Source organism: Chiloscyllium punctatum, chromosome 3 (assembly GCF_047496795.1).
Source record: "Chiloscyllium punctatum isolate Juve2018m chromosome 3, sChiPun1.3, whole genome shotgun sequence".
NCBI lineage: Eukaryota > Metazoa > Chordata > Chondrichthyes > Orectolobiformes > Hemiscylliidae > Chiloscyllium > Chiloscyllium punctatum.
The window spans coordinates 18,030,225-18,051,175 of NC_092741.1; the positions used below are offsets into that span (position 1 = coordinate 18,030,225).

Genomic DNA, 20,951 nt, shown 5'->3' on the forward strand with positions numbered 1-20,951 from the left:
AAGGGGGTGGTCAACAATTGGCAGAACAACACTGGGGGGGGGGCAACAGAGGTGGAAAAGGCTGGGGTGGTGGGACAAAGCACATGTAGCTGAAAGATCTACTAGATTAGTGAGAATATGATTTCTGTTTCACAAAGATTTGTTGGCGCTGCCTGATCACCTTGTGACTTCAAGGCAGAGTTAGATTTTGATCTACAAGGGAGACAGAGATTGTACATGGAGTTAAGGTTACAGTCTGATCAGCCATGAGAAAGCCAGCTGAAAGGGCCAAATAACCTACTGCGGCTGTTCCCACCGTCTCCAGCCTTACCTCCTTCCTGGATATCTTCCACTTGTTTGTTTCGAACTCCAACTGGACCCACTCTCGATTCCTGCTTGCTAAGTTAACCACCATGCAGCCAAAGTACTGGGATTGCAGCTGTATGACCACCTTGTATGAATGTTGACATGATGCTGCAGCCTGTTGTATGTTGGGAATTCAAGGCATTAAGTGTCACTGATCAATTCTGCCCCTTTTACAGATACTCCCACTCAGCAAGACCTTGACCTAATCCAAAAAGATTCAATGAAGTCCATTGCTGCTGCCATGGATTTGGCAGAGAGCTGCACTGTGGTATTCTCACCAGCAGGTGGAGGCAACACACTGTTCCATATTTCATCTTGAACTCAGGAGGCAATTCAGCTCATCATTGTGGTGCTGGCTCTTTGGAAGAAGTATCACGCACCCCCCAAATCACTCCCTACAACCAAGAAATGCATTTCCCTTACAGATACTTTTTAGATTTCTTTTTGAAGTTATAATTCAACCTGTTACCACCATCCCGTGATGCAGTCTGTCCAACGCTCAACAACTCCCCACAATTCTCCTTCAATCTATTCTATTTTCTTCTCAATTACCATAAATTTACTTATAGGCCCTACTGCCGGTTGGATCTTTCGCCTGAATTTGAATTTTGAGTCTTGGATCTTCCCGTAACCGCCCCTGCTCTAGTCACAGCCCCAGTTACATCATGTTAGTCATAGAGTGGTACAGCATAGGAACAGGCCCTTCAGCCCACTGTCTCTGTGCTGATCAACAAGCACCAAACTGCACTAATCCCAATTACTTGCACTTGGTCCACAGCCTACTATAACCTGGTACTTTAAATGCTGGTCCAGATGCTTCTTAAATAGACAATAGACAATAGATGCAGGAGTAGGCCATTCAGCCCTTCGAGCCTGCACCGCCATTCAATATGATCATGGCTGATCATTCCCAATCAGTATCCTGTTCCAGCCTTATCTCCATAACCCTTGACTCCACTATCTTTAAGAGCTCTATCCAATTCTTTCTTAAATGAATCCAGAGACTGGGCCTCCACTGCCCTCTGGAGCACAGCATTCCACACAGCCACCACTCTCTGGGTGAAGTAGTTTCTCCTCATCTCTGTCCTAAATGGTCTACCCCGTATTTTTAAGTTGTGTCCTCTGGTTCGGCACTCACCCATCAGCGGAAATATGTTTCCTCCTGCCAGAGTGTCCAATCCTTTCATAATCCTATACGTTTCAATCAGATCCCCTCTCAGTCTTCTAAACTCAAGGGTATACAAGTCCAGTCGCTTCAGTCTTTCCGTGTAAGGCAATCCTGCCATTCCAGGAATTGACCTCGTGAACCTACGCTGCACTCCCTCAATAGCCAGAATGTCTTTCCTCAAATTTGGAGACCAGAACTGTACACAGTACTCCAGGTGTGGTCTCACCAGGGCCCTGTACAGCTGCAGAAGCACCTCTTTGCTTCTATACTCAATTCCTCTTGTTATGAAGGCCAGCATGCTATTAGCCTTCTTCACGACCTGCTGTACCTGCATGCTTGCCTTCATTGACTGGTGGACAAGAACACCCAGATCTCTCTGAACAGCCCCTTTACCTAATTTGATACCATTGAGGTAGTAATCTGCCTTCCTGTTCTTGCCACCAAAGTGGATAACCAGACATTTATCCACATTAAACTGCATCTGCCATGCATCTGCCCACTCACCTAACTTGTCCAGGTCACCCTGTAATCTCCTAACATTCTCATCACATTTCACCCTACCACCCAGCTTTGTATCATCAGCAAATTTGCTAATGTTATTGCTGATACCATCTTCTATATCATTTACATATATTGTAAAAAGCTGCGGTCCCAGCACGAATCCCTGCGGTACCCCACTGGTCACTGCCTGCCATTCCGAAATGGAGCCGTTAATCACTACCCTTTGTTTCCTATTAGCCAACCAATTCTCTATCCAATCTAGTACTTTGCCCCCAATACCGTGCGCCCTAATTTTACTCACTAACCTCTTGTGTGGGACTTTATCAAAAGCTTTCTGAAAGTCCAGGTATACTACATCCACTGGATCTCCCTCGTCCATCTTCCGAGTTACATCCTCAAAAAATTCAAGAAGATTAGTCAAGCATGATTTCCCCTTCATAAATCCATGCTGACTCTGTCCTATCCTGTTACTATTATCCAGATGTGCCATAATTTCATCCTTTATAATAGATTCCAGCATCTTTCCCACCACTGAGGTCAGACTAACTGGTCTATAATTTCCTGCTTTCTCCCGCCCACCCTTCTTAAAAAGTGGCCCAAATTAGCCGCCCTCCAATCCTCAGGAACCGACCCCGATTCTATTGAACTCTGGAAAATAATCACCAGCGGATCCACGATTTCCCGAGCCACCTCCTTCAGTACCCTGGGATGCAGGCCATCAGGTCCCGGAGACTTATCAACCTTCAGACCTAACAGTCTCTCCAACACCAAATCCTGGCAAATATAAATTCCCTTAAGTTCAGGTCCTTCAGCCACTGTTACCTCAGGGAGATTGCTTGTGTCTTCCCCAGTGAACACAGATCTGAAGTACCCATTTAATTCCTCTGCCATTTCTTTGTTCCCCGTAATATATTCCCCTGTTTCTGTCTTCAAGGGCCCAATTTTTGTCCTAACCATTTTTTTGCCTTGGACATACCTAAAAAAGCTTTTACTATCCTCCTTTATATTCTTGGCCAGTTTACCTTCGTACCTAATTTTTTCTCAGCGTATTTCCTTCTTACTAATCCTCTGTTGTTCTTTAAAAGCTTCCCAGTCCTCAGTTTTCCCACTTATCTTCACTAAGTTATACTTTTTCTCTTTTAACTTTATATGTTTCTTTACTTCCCTCGTCAGCCATGCCCGCCCATGTCTCCTCCTGGGATCTTTCTTCCTTTTAGGAATGAACTGATCCTGCAACTTCTGCATTATACACAGAAATATCCGCCATTGTTCCTCCACGGTCTTCCCTGTTAAGGTATTGCACCATTGAACTTTGGCCAGTTGCTCCCTCATAGCTCCATATTTCCCTTTATTCAACTGAAATATTGTCACTTCCGATTGTACCCACTCCCTCTCAAATTGCAGATTGAAGCTTATTGTATTATGGTCACTACTTCCCAATGGCTCCTTCACTTCGAGGTCACTGACCAATTCTGGTTCGTTACACAATACCAGATCCAGAATCGCCTTATCCCTGGTCGGCTCCAGCACCAGCTGCTCTAAAAATCCATCTCTGAGGCACTCCACAAAGTCTCTTTCTTGAGGCCCGATACCATCCTGATTCTCCCAGTCTACCTGCATGTTAAAATCCCCCATAACAACTGTAGTAACATCTTTGCGACAAGCCAATTTCAGCTCCTGATTCAACTTACATCCGACATCCAGACTACTGTTTGGGGGCCTGTAGATGACTCCCATGAGAGTCTTTTTACCCTTAGTGTTTCGAAGCTCTATCCACACTGACTCTAGGTCCCCCCGCGCAAGGGACTGAATATCCTCCCTTACCAACAAGGCCACCCCACCCCCTCTGCCCGTCAGTCTTGTGAGATTACCTGTTCGTCTCTCTCAGGCACCACGCTGCACATTTCTTCCACCCTTTCAGTGAAAGAAATTCCTCAGATACCCCCCCCCCCCCCCTCCAAACCAATATCCTCTGGTCTTAAAAATTCCTGCCAAGGGAAAGATTCTCACAATCTACTAATGTTGTATCCCTCAATTACATCCCCTCTCAGTCTCCTCTGCTCCAGGGAAAACAATCCCAGTCTATCCAGTCCCTCCTCATAACTGAGACTTTTCCATCCCATGTGACATCGTGGTGAATCTCCTCTGCACCCTCACCAGTCCAATCACGTCTTTCTGATAGTGTGGCAACCAGAAGTGCACACAGTACTCCAATAGTAGCCTAGCGAATGTTTTATAAAATTCGAACAAGAATTCCTTGTTCCCATATTCTACATAAAGGCAATCACTGCTCTATCTACTTGTGCTGCCACTTTCAGGGATCGATGGATTTACACACCAAGGTCCCTTTGTTCCTCAGTACTCCCCAGGAACGTACCATTCATTATGTGTATCATTCCCTAGTTAGACCTCTGTAAATGCAGCACCTCACACTAGCAGGGATTAAATTCCAGCTGTTCCTGGAACCACTTGAATTGGACATGACAGAAGAAATAGGAGCAGGAATAAGCTGTCTAACTCAGCCTTTGTTAGATTCAGTGACCCTGCCTCACTGTTCTCTGGGGAAGAGAATCGCACAGCCTTACACACCTCCAAAGTAATTCCTCAGACCTCAGCCTGAGATGAATGATCCTTTATTAAACTCTGACCCCCTCGTTTTTGACTCCTCCACAAGGAGAACAAATTCTCTCAGTATCAACCCGCCACATCTCCTCAGCATCTTATATGTTTCAATAGATTATCTTCTAAACTCTGTTGGGTCCCAGCCCAACCTGTTGATTGTTTCCATGTGACAAAGCTCCTTTATCCCAGGAACCAGACTCATGAAGCTTCTCTGAAATGTTTCTCATGCGACTATATCACTAGGTAGGTAAAGTGACCAGCAAGAACAATGCAATCATCAGTAGAAAAGATTCACCAAATCATATGCTGGAGAGAAGGTTATCTTTATGTCTGTGAAAACTTTCTGCAGTATCTATGTAGACCAGTAACTTGGCTTCACTGATTTGCAGTTTAATAGAAGGGATCACTTCAAGAATGACTAGGAGAATGTTATTGGAGCCTCTTAATGTGGCTTATTTGAGGAGCTGGTCTTTCCACTCGTCTGGGCCACGCTGGTATTAATGCTCCACTCGAGCATTCTTCCTCCTCTGAATCTATCATCCTTCTCCCTCACAAGCTTGCCCATCTTCCCTATAAATGTTGTATTCTTCACTTTAACCACTCCCTGTAGTAGCGAGTTCCACATGAAATCAGAGTGGGCCACTTGGCCCTTTGTGGAAGATCATGCCTGCTTTGACTGGTGTCCTAGCCCCAATTTCCTGTCTGACCCCATGAGGCTTCACATTCCTGTCAATCAAGAACCAACCTCTCTCAGTCTACACTGCCTTCTGGGGAAGAGGGTTGCATACACTAACAACACTCAGTCAAAACTTCTTCTGGTTTATATCTTAAAAGGGAGATTACTTAATTATGTCCCCTAGCCTTATTCTCCTCCAGATATCCACTCTGTCAAGTCTGTTCAAGATCTTATATGTTCCAATGAGATCTCTCTTTCATCTAAACTCCAATGAGTACAAGCTAAACCTGTTCCATCCTCCACAACGCTGCCAAACCTGCTGGGTTTTTCCAGCAACTTCTGGAACATATTCAACATATTTAACAAGATGCAATGCAGTAGCCTGACCTGAACCACTGTGGAAGGGTCAGATATTGGGTTAGAAAAGGAATTGGCTGTATTCTTCTAACATGAACATCAACTTGCATTTATATAAAGTCTGCCATATTGTAAAATGTGAAAAGGTGTTGTTATGGACCAGACCAACCCCATTCACAATATATTCAGATGACAGCCAAGACCCCCAAACCTGTTTCCATTTTAAAGGTACGTCGAAGGTGTTGCATTCCAGATGCATTTCAGTTGGTAAAACTACTAGGCCTTAAAGCAAAATATACTTTGTTTTTACATGGCAATTAAAATACAGACAAAATAAAAATGAATCACTGTAACCCTATCAAAATGTTTAACAAAATAATAGGGGTATTAATGACTAATTAACTGCTCCAATATAATAACATCCCATAGACACTCCCTGGGCAAAGGCAAATTATAAAAATAGATTGTCTCGCATGCAATTCTAGCAGCATTCTTCCCAAAACGCATGGATCATGATAACTTGCAGGATATCCAATCCCATAACTCCTCTGAGCTCCCAATCAACCAACCTCTTAACATGGGTTTTATTCTTTTCGTCAAAGACCACCAGCACCCAACCCCTCCCTGACTCTATAATCTCCTCCAGCCTCACAACTGTTTGAGCTATCTCAACTCCTTTCATTCTGGTAATCTGTTCATTCCCAAATTACCCCAGTGTTGGTGACCACATCTTCAAATCCTTCAGCTCCACGCTCTGTAATTCCCTCACTCAGCTTCTTCAACTCACTTTTGTCTCTCAAGGCATTTCTTCAATCTTTCTGACTACACTTTTGGTCATTTAGAGTAATTTTGCCGTGTGTGGCTTTATTAGATGTTTCATTGCATTAAAGACTCTATAGAAATACAAATTATCGTTCATAGATGCTGCAAGGGGTGGAGCTATGGGAATTTTAAAATCAAGTGTTTGCTGGACCAGGGAGCCAGTAGAGGGCAGTATGTGCGGGGGAGATGGGTGAACAGGATACTGTGTGGAAGTTTTGAATGAGTTCAAGTTTATGGAGAAGCCAACCAGAACTATTGGTGTCATCAAGACTGGAGATGTAATGGGAGGGGACTTCGGCGGATGAGCTGAAGTAGGAATGGTGACCGATAATGTTAGAGAAGGGGAAGTAGCCATGATCTTGTTGAATAGCGGGGCGGAATGGCATACTCCTGTTTCTGAAGTGTTGCCTCAGAGAGTATTAGGTTCACTGATGTGCTTGAGGAGAGTGTTCTGTACTGGGCAGGAACCAGGACACACAGTAATGTCATTTGTTCTCACTTCCATTTTGAATCTTCCTGGGAAATGATGTGGAGGTCCCAGAGTTGGACTAGAGTAGACAAGGTCAAACATCAGACGACAGCAGGTTTGGGCCAACAGGTTTATTGGAAAATGCAAGCTTTTGGAGCCCCACTCCTTCCTCAAGCTTCGACAGTTTGCAATTGAACATCGCCGTGGGTCAGTGTTTTGGAATACAGCCCGAGGAATAGGACAGCCACTACTGGTTTGCAAAAGGCAGATCATGCTGAATGAACCTATTGGATTGTCTGAAGAACTGTCAGAGATGGTTGATGGAAGGGAATGCATTGGAACTTATTTTTCTGGACTTTAAGGATGAATTTGGAAAAGCACAAAATAAATGGTTGGTTTGCTGTTTGTTGGAATCAGTTTGGTAATGTCCAGTTAGATAAAAAGAATTGTCTAATGGACAGAGAATGAGGTGAGCTGTGGTATTCTCCAAGGATTGGTGCGAGGAGTTATTTTTTACAGTCTATAAATAACTTAAATCTTGGAGTAGAGTAAAATCTTAAAATTGTAAATGATAAGGGATACAGGATAGCCAGAAGGGACCTGAAGAAAGGGATTAGGAGAGCTAAGAGAGGGCATGAAAAATCCCTGGCGGATAGGATCAAGGATAACCCCAAGGCATTCTATGTGTATGTGAGAAACCTGAGAATGACGAGAACGAGGGTAGGTCCGATCAAGGACAGTGGTGGGAGACTGTGTATTGAGTCGGAAGAGATAGGAGAGGTCTTGAACAAGTACTTCTCTTCAGTATTTATGAACGAGAGGGACCGTATTGTTGAAGAGGAGAGTGTGAAACGGACTGATAAGCTAGAAGAGATACCTGTTAGGAAGGAAGATGTGTTGGACATTTTGAACAACTTGAGGATAGACAAGTCCCCCGGGCCTGACGGGATATATCCTAGGATTATGTGGGAAGCAAGAGAGGAAATTGCAGTACCGTTGGCAATGATCTTCTCGTCTTCACTGGCAACTGGGGTGGTACCAGGGGACTGGAGAGTAGCGAATGTTGTGCCCCTGTTCAGAAAAGGTAATAGGGATAACCCCGGGAATTACAGGCCAGTTAGTCTTACTTCTGTGGTAGGCAAAGTAATGGAAAGGGTACTGAGGGATAGGATTTACGAGTATCTGGAACGGCACTGCTTGATTAGGGACAGCCAGCACGGATTTGTGAAGGGTAGGTCTTGCCTTACAAGTCTTATTGAATTCTTCGAGGAGGTGACCAAGCATGTGGATGAGGGTAGAGCAGTGGATGTAGTGTACATGGATTTTAGTAAGGCATTTGATAAGGTTCCCCATGGTAGGCTTATGCGGAAAGTCAGGAGGCATGGGATAGAGGGAAATTTGGCCAATTGGATAGAAAACTGGCTAACCGGTCGAAGTCAGAGAGTGGTGGTAGATGGTAAATATTCAGCATGGAGTCCAGTTACAAGTGGAGTTCCGCAGGGATCAGTTCTGGGTCCTCTGCTGTTTGTAATTTTTATTAATGACTTAGATGAGGGAGTCGAAGGGTGGGTCAGTAAATTTGCAGATGATACAAAGATAGGTGGAGTTGTGGACAGTGAGGAGGGCTGTTGTCGGCTGCAGAGGGACTTAGATATGATGCAGAGCTGGGCTGAGGAGTGGCAGATGGAGTTCAACCCTGCCAAGTGTGAGGTTGTCCATTTGGAAGAACAAATAAGAATGCGGAATACAGGGTTAATGGTAGGGTTCTTGGTCAGGTGGAGGAACAGAGGGATCTTGGGGTCTATGTACATAGATCTTTGAAGGTTGCCACTCAGGTGGATAGAGTTTGTAAGAAGGCCTATGGAGTATTATCGTTCATTAGCAGAGGGATTGAATTCAAGAGTCGTGAGGTGATGTTGCAACTGTACAGGACTTTGGTTAGGGCACATTTGGAGTACTGTGTGCAGTTCTGGTCGCCTCACTTTAGGAAAGATGTGGAAGCTTTGGAGAGGGTGCAGAGAAGATTTACCAGGATGTTGCCTGGAATGGAGAGTAGGTCGTACGAGGATAGGTTGAGAGTTCTCGGCCTTTTCTCGTTGGAACGGCGAAGGATGAGGGGTGACTTGATAGAGGTTTATAAGATGATCAGAGGAATAGATAGAGTAGACAGTCAGAAACTTTTTCCCCGGGTACAACAGAGTGTTACAAGGGGACATAAATTTAAGGTGAAGGGTGGAAGGTATAGGGGAGATGTCAGGGGTAGGTTCTTTACCCAGAGAGTGGTGGGGGCATGGAATGCGCTGCCCGAGGGAGTGGTAGAGTCAGATTCATTGGCAACTTTTAAGCGGCATTTGGATAGGTACATGGATGGGTGCTTAATCTAGGATAGAAGTTCGGCACAACATCGTGGGCCGAAGGGCCTGTTCTGTGCTGTATTGTTCTATGTTCTATGTTAGATGTTCAAAGTTTGTGAGAAGATTTGTAGCTCAGGTGCTCGTTGTTGTGGTTCTGTTGGCCGAGCTGGGAATTTGTGTTGCAGACGTTTCGTCCTTTGTCTAGGTGACATCCTCAGTGCTTGGGAGCCTCCTGTGAAGCGCTTCTGTGATGTTTCCTCTGGCATTTCCTCCACTATAAATGCCGGAGGAAACATCACAGAAGCGCTTCACAGGAGGCTCCCAAGCCCTGAGGATGTCACCTAGACAGGGGACGAAACGTCTGCAACACAAATTCCCAGCTCGGCCAACAGAACCACAACGATGTTAGATGTGAGGGGTGCCAAACAGTGAGGTAAGGAAGATATGGATCACCTGTAGCAGCAGAAGGGTAGACTAGCAGAATGGGCCAAGCTGTGGCCAGTCAGGTAGAATACAGAGCAGTTATGAGGTGATGCATTTCAGCAGGAGAGACCACGTCGATTTAGCAGCAGAATTTGAAAGAGTGCCAAGGGACTGGGGGTGCGTGTGTATTGGTTATAGAAGGCATGATATGGGTAACCCCTTCTACCACTGCAAGTCCTGCTTTATTCTCTCAAGCAATTGTACAAAGTTAGCTGTGTACAGCTGATGGAAGGTAGAGATAATCAAAATTCCCAGATAGAGAAAACCTTTCTGTGACCACCTAAAAGGAAATTCCATTCCATCCTCCAGCTTCTGACTTCCACCTCTCCCCCCACGGGCATGACTTCCAACTTTGAAAATTTATCCTAAAAAGCTGCCAAATAATTTAATTATTTGTATTAGCCAGTGTATGGACTTTTCCAGGTTAACCAGAAACAGAAGGGTAATAAGAGTAATTTTTTGCATAAGAGTAATTTTCTGTTCCCCAATTCCCATCTTTGGTTCTACTATTTCAGGGTGCTTTACGATGGCCTCCGCCAACAGCTCAATTACCAGGGTAGCCAGCAGTGACAAGGGCGGACATCCCTATCAGCTGCCTCTCCCCACACTAAAATTGCTCGATTTGACCCCATTCATAATAACCACCACCTTGGGGTCTCTCTATAACACTGCCACCCACCTGGCGAAGGCCCCTCCCTTAGACCAAGGCAATCTAGAGCATCAAAGAGGTATGACCATTCCACACGATCAAAAGCCTTTCTGCATCTAAGGAGAACACCAAGCTCGGAACCAATCTCTGTTGTCATACTTACACTATGTTCAATACCCTCCTGATATTATTGGAAGAGCTGCAGCCCTTGATAAAACCCATCTGGTCCTCTTTAATAGTAACGGGCAACACCTTTTCAACCTCAGAGCCAACACCTTTGATAGAATTTTGAAGTCTACATTCAATAACCAGATGGGTCTGTACAATGCACAATCCTCAGGGTCTTTCCTTTTCCTTAAAATAAGGGAGATATTGGTCTCCCTAAGAGAGGGTGGAAGGTAGTCCTGGCTATATGAATGACTATACATCTCCAGGAGTTGTTCAGTTAACATGTGTATAAACTCTTTGTAAAATTCACTTGGGTACCCGTCTGGACTGGGTGCCTGTCACCTTGGAGCTGCCCTACTGCCTCTTGCACCTCATGTATCGTCAGAGGTGCATTTAAAAAGGTCTGATCTGCGTTTTTACCAGGGAGGGCCAGGTTTGCAAAAAAGGATTCCATTCTTGTTATTCCATCCCCACAGCCCTCCGACTGGTATAACTCCCCATAGAATTCCCACAATCTGGCATTAATCTTTTTCAGCTCATGAGTGATGGATGTTGCCAGTTCTCTCCCTAACAGACACAATGGACTGTGGAGCACTTTTCTTCCTAGCCAGATGAGCCAGGTATCTACTCATGGCTTATCCCCATATTCAAACAGCCTTTGCTTTGCAAAGGAGAACCCTCTTTTCGCCACATGTGTGAGCACAGAGTCCAAAGCAGCCCAGAGAGCCGTGACCCATCGTAACCTAACCTATAATATGCCGACTCGGCTGTTTTATAAACCAGAGACTGTGGATCTCTTCCCAATCTTCTGGACGTTTCCATTAACTGCTTTTCTTTATTGTGCTGGAGTCGCACTAGGACCAGGTGGGGGCACTGATCTGACCCGGACCTGTGCATGGTGATCTGTTGGATCCATTCCACACTCACCTGGCCCAACTCGATCTCCAGTCCCAGCAACTCTGGGAGCCACCTCTCTAGGAACTCAGTCAGGTTCTTGTCCTCCTCATGCTCCAGAAGACCCACGACACATACATTTTTTCTCTGACCTTGATTTTCCAGGTCATCGACCTGTTCCATCAAAGCCCGAACCAGGACTATCAAGGTTCGGACCCGTCCCTCGGAGTTCTTTGTCGCAGTCTCTGAGGCCACGGTCCTTTTCTCAACCGTTTCCACACGTCGCTCCAACGCCTGGATCTCCTGCTCGTGTTTTGTCTGCATGGCGGTAATCAGTTCCAGCGCTGTTTTGAATTTTTCACGGTGTTTTGCAAACTCTGTGAGTTGGTGCTGCTGCTCCAACAAGCTTAAAGGCACCACCACAGGGGTCAAGGCTGTGTACCGACACAGCAGGGGAATGCTCTGCCTGCTGCACTCCCCTAGCTCCCTTTCTTTTAGTCCTCTTCATTTTGACTCCAGAGCCTCCAAACCCTCATTCACAGGGGGGTCTAGGTGCTCTGCCTGCTTTATACTAAAGACTTCCCTCAGGGATGGCTAATGGAGGGGTAGGGTAGGAACCCAACTTGCCTGTGGTATGGCACAGAGCCCAACACAGCAGACTTTTCAGACTACCGCCATCTTGAATCTCCCCCAGTGACTACACTTTATTTAGTTAAAAGGTTGGGTTGGTAAGCTTGTGTTGTAATCCTTAGAGAGACAGGAGGGAGGTTTGATCGAGGTCTACAAGAGTATGACAAGCTTGAACACTGGAAAGGAAAAACGCTTCCTATTGTCAGATCCTACAAGGATAATACAGCACAAGAGCAGGCCTTTCAGCTCACCAAACCTGCTCCGATTCCTATTCCTTAATTAGACCCACCTCATATTGCCCATGCAGGGTGTCGATCCCTCTGTTGACCTCCCATTCATGTGTCTATCAAGATAGATCTTAAACGTTGCTCATGTGTCTGCTTCCACCATCTTCACTGGCAGTGCGGTTCAGGCAGTCACCACCCTCCGAGAGAAAAATATTCCCAACACTCCTCCCTGAAACCTTCCCCCTCTCACCTTGAACCTGTGCCCCCTTGTAGTTGACCTTTCCACCCTGGGAAAAAGCCTCTGACTAACCACCTTATCCATGCCTCTCATAATTTTGGAGACCTCTGTCAGGTCACCCCTTAGCCTCCATATTTTGAGCAAAAACAATCCGATTTTATCCAAGCTCTCCTCATAACGAAAACCCTCCAGACCAGGCACCATCCTGGTAAACCTTCTCTGTACCCTCTCCAAAGCATCCACATTCCTTCTGGTAGTGTGGTGACCAGATCTGCACACAATCTTCCAAATGGGACCTAACTAAAGTTTTGTACAGCTGTAATGTACCTTGCCAACATTTATATTCAGTGCCCTGGTTGATAAAGGTAAACGTGCTGTGTGCTGCCTTGACTACCTTATCTACCTGTGGTTGTCACTTTCAGGGATCTGTAGACCTGTCCACCCAGATCCCTGGATATTTCAGTGCTCCAAAGGGTTCTGACATTTATTGTGTAATTTGCGCCTGAATTTGCTCTTCCAAAATGCATCACCTCGCATTTCCCTGCCCAAATCTACAATCTATTTATATCCGCTGAATCCTTTGACAATTCCCCTCACTATCTGCAAGTCCACCAATTTTGGTGTCACCCACAAACCTACTGATCAGAGCACCTGCATTTTCCTCTGGATCATTTATATACATTACAGCACTGATCCCTGCACTACACCACTCATTACTGATCTTCATTCCATAAAGCACCCTTCTACCACTACTGTCTGACTTCTATGACCAAGCCAGTGTCCATCTCGCCAGCACACCCCGGATCCCTTGAGACTTTACCTTTTGTACCAGCCTCCATGTGGGGGAAGACAGATTTAAAACTTTGGCCAAGAGAATTAGAAGGGGGATTTATTACATAGTGAGTGGTCATGGCCTGAGTGGAAATGTCTGGATTATTTCACAGAGAGCTGGGATGGACTGTGATGTCAATAACATGATGACTATATGACAACAGCGATCATACTTTATAAACATCTTCATTATGATATGACACAGAGACAGGCAGCTGAACCTGTACTCACAATATCAAACTGTCAAAATCCTCCAATCAGACTCTTGAATAACCAATCCCAGACTTCGTGAATAATTAACTTCCAGATACTGGTTTTGCATCTCAAAGTAAAGACTTAACTATTTAGTCGACACAAAATAGCATGAGCAGAGAGAAGGTTAAGCAACATAGTGAGCTGGTTAATGTCAGTGCTTAAAGACCAAAACATTTGATTCCGGCCAGCTCCCATTGACACAAAAGACAGACAAACAAACAGCCAAAGGATAAATAAAATAACAAAACTGGCCAAATCGCTTCATCTACTTTCACGGTGCACTATTTCACACCTTCTCAGTTCACCCAGGCAAAGCGAGCAAAACATCCAACTCAGCTTTCGACTCGTTAGGCTTCCTGAAGCTGGTGTGTCCGATTGGACAGGGAGCTTTCAAATGGTCCTGCTGTCTCAGCAGCTGCCTTGAGCCATCTCTCAGAAAATATAACTCAGAAAAAACAGCAACTTCATTCCTGCTTCTGCCCTGATAGACTGACTGACTCTCCCCAAAACCTCAATTACCATTCAACAACTGCCATCTGCTTAAATACAGGGTCACTTCCAGACTTGCCAGAACCAGTTCCAATGTCCCAACCTTGTGAGTAGCCAATTTCTGCTTGCTGGTTAAACACAATCCTCTTTCTGTTTGGTCAATTCTTTCTTTTTAACACAAGTTCTCCCAAAGTCCATGAGTCATTTCCAGTTCATAACGCAAAATTGATAAAAGGATAAAAATAATGAAAATTCAGTGAGAGTTCTAACAATTGGCTGTAAGTCACTTTAGAATATCCTGCTGTCTTGTAAGGTGCTGCAGGAAAGTAAGTATTTATTTTCTTCCTCCCACGGACATAATGTTAAGATTAGAATCTGTCTCCATGGATACAGTCTTGGAGAGGAGGCCTTGAGCCCATGAACATAAGGGACAGTAACTGAGGACTGCTTTATGGACAATTCTCAGTATCTGATGAACATTGCACATTAGTATGGTGAATGTGGATTTGCTGTAACTTTCCCAATGTTGAGTGATGTTGGGGCTTTATTAGGACATTTGTGACTGTGACCCATAGACACTGCTGTCCTCGAAGGTCAATGATCCTTTTCATGGTCACAAAAGTATTTTTCAGACAGGCCTTTCCCCCATTCAATCCTCAGCTGGAATTGCTGCTGTACCTTTTCTCTAAGTCGCTCCCCTTCCTAATAGAGGCTGTTGGACAGTCAAGCATTTGTCTTCATTCATTCACGAGGTGCATTTATTACCCCTCCCTATTTGCCCTTGAACTCAGTGGCTTGTTAGATCATTTCAGAGGGTGGTTTAGCATTAACTACATTGCTGTGGGTCTAGAGACACACGCAGGCCAGACTGGGTAATTACAGGACGTCGAAAAGCAGAACCAGATGGGGTTTTGTGACAATCGACAATGGCTTCATAGTCACCCATTCAGCTAGTTTTCAATTCCACATTTCAAATGTCACTACTCTGATGGAATCTGAACCTATGTCCAGGCTTCAGCCTGGGTCTTTGGAACGTTAGTCCAGTGATAATATCACTATGCCACGACCTTCCCCAAACACTCCGTTCACCCTAATCACCTGCTGCTATCCCACATCATCACGGACTTGTATGGGGCTTCAGTGAGAGCTGGATATATATTTGAAAGTGATGAATGTAGAGGGCTATGGTGATTGGGCTGGAGAATGGCTTTCAGAAATAGGCTTTCAGGAGCTGGTACAGACACAATGGGTCGAATGGCCTCCTTCTTTACTGTACAATTCTGACTCTAAACCAACTGCAGAAACAAGACCCAAGTTTCTAATGGAACTATGAGTTTGATTCATTATGGTAAGGGTTATAAAACATAAAAGTCAGGATAAAGCACTGAATCAGTACTAACCCTGAGTTAAAACCACAGTCAGAGTCCTGGGTGCAGTTTAAGGTCTCCACACTACAGGAGAGATGTTAAAGCAATGGGGAAGGTACAGCAGGGAGGAAACTGCTGACGGTAAGGAAATTAAAACATAGACTTAAAGACAAGCTGACTTCATTAAAGCAGAGGAATGGAACAATTGAACAAGAGGTATCTACAATTATCAAAGGATGGGACCGAGTAGATTTCAGTGATTGAGAATGAATTGTTAGTGCTTTAGGCTGACAAGGGTCTTAAAGGAAGTGGTTAGTGAGATCGTCGACACATAGGCTTTCATTTTCCAAACCTCCCTTGATCCAGGGAAGGTCCATTAGTTTGGAAGATAGTGAATGTAACACCTTCTCAATCGTTCACTGTTCAGAGGAATGACTTGGTGGGGAAGGGCTGGATGGTCTGGTTGCCATCAGAAAATTACACAACGATAGTTTGGAAAGTAAGTCACGAAGAGGACAAGAAGCTGCAAAAAGATACTGATTGGTTAAGTGATGAGGCAAAGGAAATTGGCAAATGGAGTATCATGTGGGAAGATGTGAAATTCTCCAACTTTGGCAGGAACGATAAAAAGAAGCATATTATCTGAAAGGTTCGAGATTACAGAGCTCTGAGATGCAGAGGGATCTGGTTGTTCTGCTGAAATGGGGTTAGTGTGCAGGAACAGCAAGTAAATAGGAAAACAGATTTATCATGAAGGGAAATGGAATACAGAGGCTGGGAGGTTATGCTTCAGTTATACAGAGATTTAGTGAGAGCATGTTTAGAAAACAGTGCACAGTGTTAGTTATCTTATTTACAAAAGGTGCTAATGGTTTCAGAAGGTCAGAGAAGACTGGAATGGGCAGGTATCGTGTGAGGAGATATGAGCTGGTAATCAGGGAGCCTACCAACCACCAACACAACTATCACTTCCCTCAGTTCATGGAAAAGGCGACTCTGTGCGATATTGAAGGCCTCCACACACCAGCCGTCCTTCAGGAACTGCCTGGTCACAATGCAGACTGTTTTCTTACTGCTCCAGATGGCGTCACGTATGTTTGTAATATGATCCTCCCCAGGAATGAAGTCACGATCTTCAAAGCACATTTGAAGCCTGCTCTTCTCATTGAACTGAGAGTCCAAGAACTGCAGAAGGGAATTCTTCACCCACTCAATGTCATTCCTGCTGAAACAGAGGTAGGCATCAAACCTGTGGTCCTTCCCTTCCCCATCTGCCCTCTGACCATTAATGATCTTGTTTGTTATAGAGTCATAGAGATGCTCAGCATGGAAACAGACCCTTCGGTCCAACCTGTCCATGCCGTTCAGATATCCCGACCCAATCTAGTCCCATCTGCCAGCACCCGGCCCATATCCCTCCAAACCCTTCCTATTCATATACCCATCCAAATGCCTTTTAAATATTGCAATTGTACCAGCCTCCACCACTTCATCTGGCAGCTCATTCCATACACGTATCACCCTCTGTGTGAAAAAGTTGCCCCTTAGTTCTCTTTTATATCTTTCCCCTCTCATCCTAAGCCTATGCCCTCTAGTTCTAGACTCCCCCACCCCAGGGCAGAGACTGTCTATTTATTCTATCCATGCCCCTCATGATTCTATAAACCTCTATAAGGTCACCCCTCTGCCTCCGACGCTCCAGGGAAAACAGCCCCAGCCTGTTCAGCCTCTCCCTGTAGCTCAAATCCTCCAATCCTGGCAACATCCTTGTAAAGCTTTTCTGAATCCTTTCAAGTTTCACAACATCTTTCCGATAGGAAGGAGACCAGAATTGCACGCAAAATTCCAACAGTGTCCTAACCAATGTCCTGTACAGCCGCAACATGACCTCCCAACTCCTGTACTCAATACTCTGACCAATAAAGGAAAGCATACCAAACGCCTTTTTCACTATCCTATCTACCTGTGACTCCACTTTCAAGGAGCTATGAACCTGCACTCCAAGGTCTCTTTGTACAGCAACACTCCCTAGGTCTTACCATTAAGTGTATAAGTCCTGCTAAGATTTGCTTTCCCAAAATGCAGCACCTCGCATTTATCTGAATTAAACTCCATCTGCCACTTCTCAGCCCATTGGCCCATCTGATCAAGATCCCAATGTTATCTGAGGAAACCTTCTTTGCTGTCTACTACACCTCCAATTTTGGAGTCATCTGCAAACTTACTCACAATATCTCTTATGCTCACATCCAAATCATTTGTATAAATGATGAAAATTAGTGAACCCAGCACCAATCCTTGTGGTGCTCTACTGGTCACAGTCCTCCAGTCTGAAAAACAACTCTCCACCACCACCCTCTGTCTTCTACCTTTGAGCCTGCTCTGTATCCAAATCATTAGTTCTCCCTGTATTCCATGAGATCACACCTTGCTAACCAGTCTCCCATGAGAAACCTTGTCGAACGCTTTACTGAAGTCCACATAGATTATATCTACCACTCTGCCCTCATCAATCCCCTTTGTTACTTCTTCAAAAAACTCAATTAAGTTTGTGAGACATGATTTCCCATGCAAAAAGCCATGTTGACTATCCCTCATCAGTCTTTCCAAATACATGTACATCCTGTTTGTCCCAGATGAAAGACAAACCTCTGTCATGATTGTAGAGAAGAACACGAGATGATAATCAGTAACATGGTCATGAAGACGACAAAGAGAGTAAATTGTTTTGGCTCCACATGAGCATCTTCATCACACCTGTTATGACACAGGTTAAACCCTTCTGCCAATTTAAACCAGACACACAGAAAAGCTCACCTCACCTCGTAATCTGTTTAAGTATGAGTGACAAAGAACTACCAAATCCCACCATTTAAAGAAAAAAATAACAATTTATTCTTGAGTTTAAAGAAAAAAACAAAGAGAACATTAAACAAAAACTATCTACACTGTAATCCTCCTTTGTCTGATCAATTTATCGACCACTCACTCTACACCACTGTACTGATCTGATTTAGAAAACCATGATTAAATTTAACAAAAAATTCAAATTTCAAAACCAGTCAGCTTCCGGTCTTCCCTTTGTACCTTCCTCTGTATCTTCCTGTATTCTTTTCTTCGGTCTTCTGCTTCATGGATTTTGTATGAAAAGGTACCTTACAGAGAGTGATTCTGTGGGTGCAGTCTGTTTGTGCTCATTGCTGCTCAAGCTAACTGTTCAAAACGCCTGATTTTATACACTGGAAAACATCAGACCTTCTCATTGGTTTGATGTCATCAAAACAGTAAAATTCAAAAGCGATTGGATTTTGGTATCTTGGGGGATAATTTAAACTGATTGGCCAAATTCAAATTTGTTGTGTGCCATGGCAACTCAGCCAAATGTTACATTTTTAAATTGTTCAGCACACTCTGTGCTTGCAGTCAGTCCTTGCCAGCTTCCACACTCTCTTAAAGGTACTACACACACCTACTACTGCATAACACATCCATCAGTGTTTAGAAAAATAAGAGGTACCCCTTGTAAATTTTCTGGAGACACGCAGGACATATCTGTTAATGGTTCTGCCAAGTCCACCTCAGTGCTATTTAACCATTCGATAAAGACCCTGAGACTACACTCGCAGATGAACTGGTTATCCCTCAAGTCCAAGTGACTCACAAAACTGAACACGTCTGGACTGGGTGAGACAAGGCGGTTTTTAGATAGGTCGAGAATTTCAAGAGAGCCGGGAAACAGGTCCTGACTGAGCTGGGACAGAGAGTTCGATGATAAGTTGAGTCTCTTCAGAGAATCCAAACCTTTAAAAATATCTTGGGGCAGCTGGGTGAGATAGTTTTGGTTGAGAAGAAGAACAGTTAGGTTATTCAGGTTATGGAACACTTCCCAGCACTGCTTCGATATCCAGACCAACTCGAGGAAGTTACTTGACAGGTCCAGGTGGATTAAGTGGTTGTTTTTTGGAATGATATCAGTCCGGCCAGGTGTGCACATCGAGATACGGTTTTCCCTCAACAAAAGATGCATCACAAAAGGAAAGTGCATGATCATATAGAAAACATTGAGGTTGGTAAAGGCATTGTTCGAGAAATCAAGAAAGGTGCTCATGGAAACTGCCTCCAGGCCATAAACTGTTGTGAGTCGGTTCAGACCCACTAAGAAATAAGTCATTTTTGGGAGATAGTGGAAGCCAGAAATAACCGAGAGGGCATTGTCCCGAAGATTCAATGTCGTCAGCTGATCCAGTCCATGGAACGAATCGTGTTGAATGATTCCAATGTGGTTGTGTTGCAAATCAATTAAGGTGACATTCCTCAGACCCTCGAAGGTCGATGAGTAGATCTCCCCCAGTAGATTGAAGGAAAGGTTTAAGTGGAGAAGGGAGTCAAGGCCAAAGAATGCGTTCTTTTCAATCTGATTGATCTTGTTGAAAGATAATGTAAGCAGCTGCAAGGAAGGTAAGTGTGAAAATACTTGGGTTACAAGTGTAAAGATGGCCCCGTGGGACATATCCAGATTCAGGACCGAACTGTCACCGAGACCAACCAGTGTCTGCTTGTTTGGATCTTCTATGTTATGAAAACCAAATGAACTACCAACGGTGGACAGATATTGCATCTTCAGGTGGATAATAAGTGTTCCTTTCATAGCTATAAACATCTTCTCCAGCTGCTGGACATTAAGGGCAATTCCTGAAATGTCCAATGTGTACAGCAATATGCCCTTGAAAGGATTGCCGCACTGCTTCCAATCAAAGCTTTCACTTTTGTACAAGAGTCTGTTTGAGGAGATGCTGAATGTTTTAAAATACCTCGGTCGGACATTGTCCAGATCACCCTGACAAATCTGACGAATGTCATTTGCTTTAAAATGGACATTTATCAAAGCATTCAGGTTAGAAAATGTTGGATCTGGTCTGATTTGTTTTATATTGTTTCCATCAAGAATGAGAGTGTGCAGTGAGGTTAAATATTTAAAATATCCATGTTGCAGGACTGAGTCAGTCAGACCGTTGTAGTCAAGATAAAGGATTTCCAGTTTGTGAAGCCCAGCAAATGCCTCTATGTCCAGGTCTAATTCTTTATTTCCTCCCAGATCGAGGTAAACCAGATTGGGAAGATTGGTAAACGCTCTTGCTCCAACACGCACTGGCGGCTCTGTCTGTAATCCAATTAAGAGAATCTGTAGCTGAGCTAGTGACTGAGAAAATGATGTCTCTTCAATAAGCCTGATTCTGTTTTGGATTAAGTTGAGCTGGATGACATCTGTTGGCACTTGGGGGATCTCAGTAAAATTGCGATTCACACAGCTCAGGTTGTTCTGGTCCCTGGAGCAAGATTTGATGGAAGGTTTCAGAGCTGCAGTGAAAGCTACAAGGAGGCACAGAAACGAGAACAGCATGATGG

The 20,951-nt window shown here is 44.4% G+C and overlaps 1 protein-coding gene across 1 annotated transcript; it reads right to left on the reverse strand.

The window, feature by feature from the left end:
- Positions 1 to 16,427: 16,427 nt before the first annotated feature.
- Positions 16,428 to 20,951, reverse strand: LOC140453979 (toll-like receptor 5). Its single transcript, XM_072548878.1, has 3 exons — positions 19,022 to 20,951; positions 18,550 to 18,553; positions 16,428 to 16,865 (listed from the first exon to the last, which is right to left on the reverse strand). Exons 1-3 carry the CDS (start codon positions 20,944 to 20,946, stop codon positions 16,428 to 16,430), a joined length of 2,367 nt encoding a protein of 788 aa, XP_072404979.1. The 5' UTR covers positions 20,947 to 20,951.

Excerpts from the sequence above, each read along its gene's own strand:
- LOC140453979 (XM_072548878.1), bottom strand. The coding sequence starts at position 20,946 with ATGCTGTTCTCGTTTCTGTGCCTCCTTGTAGCTTTCACTGCAGCTCTG.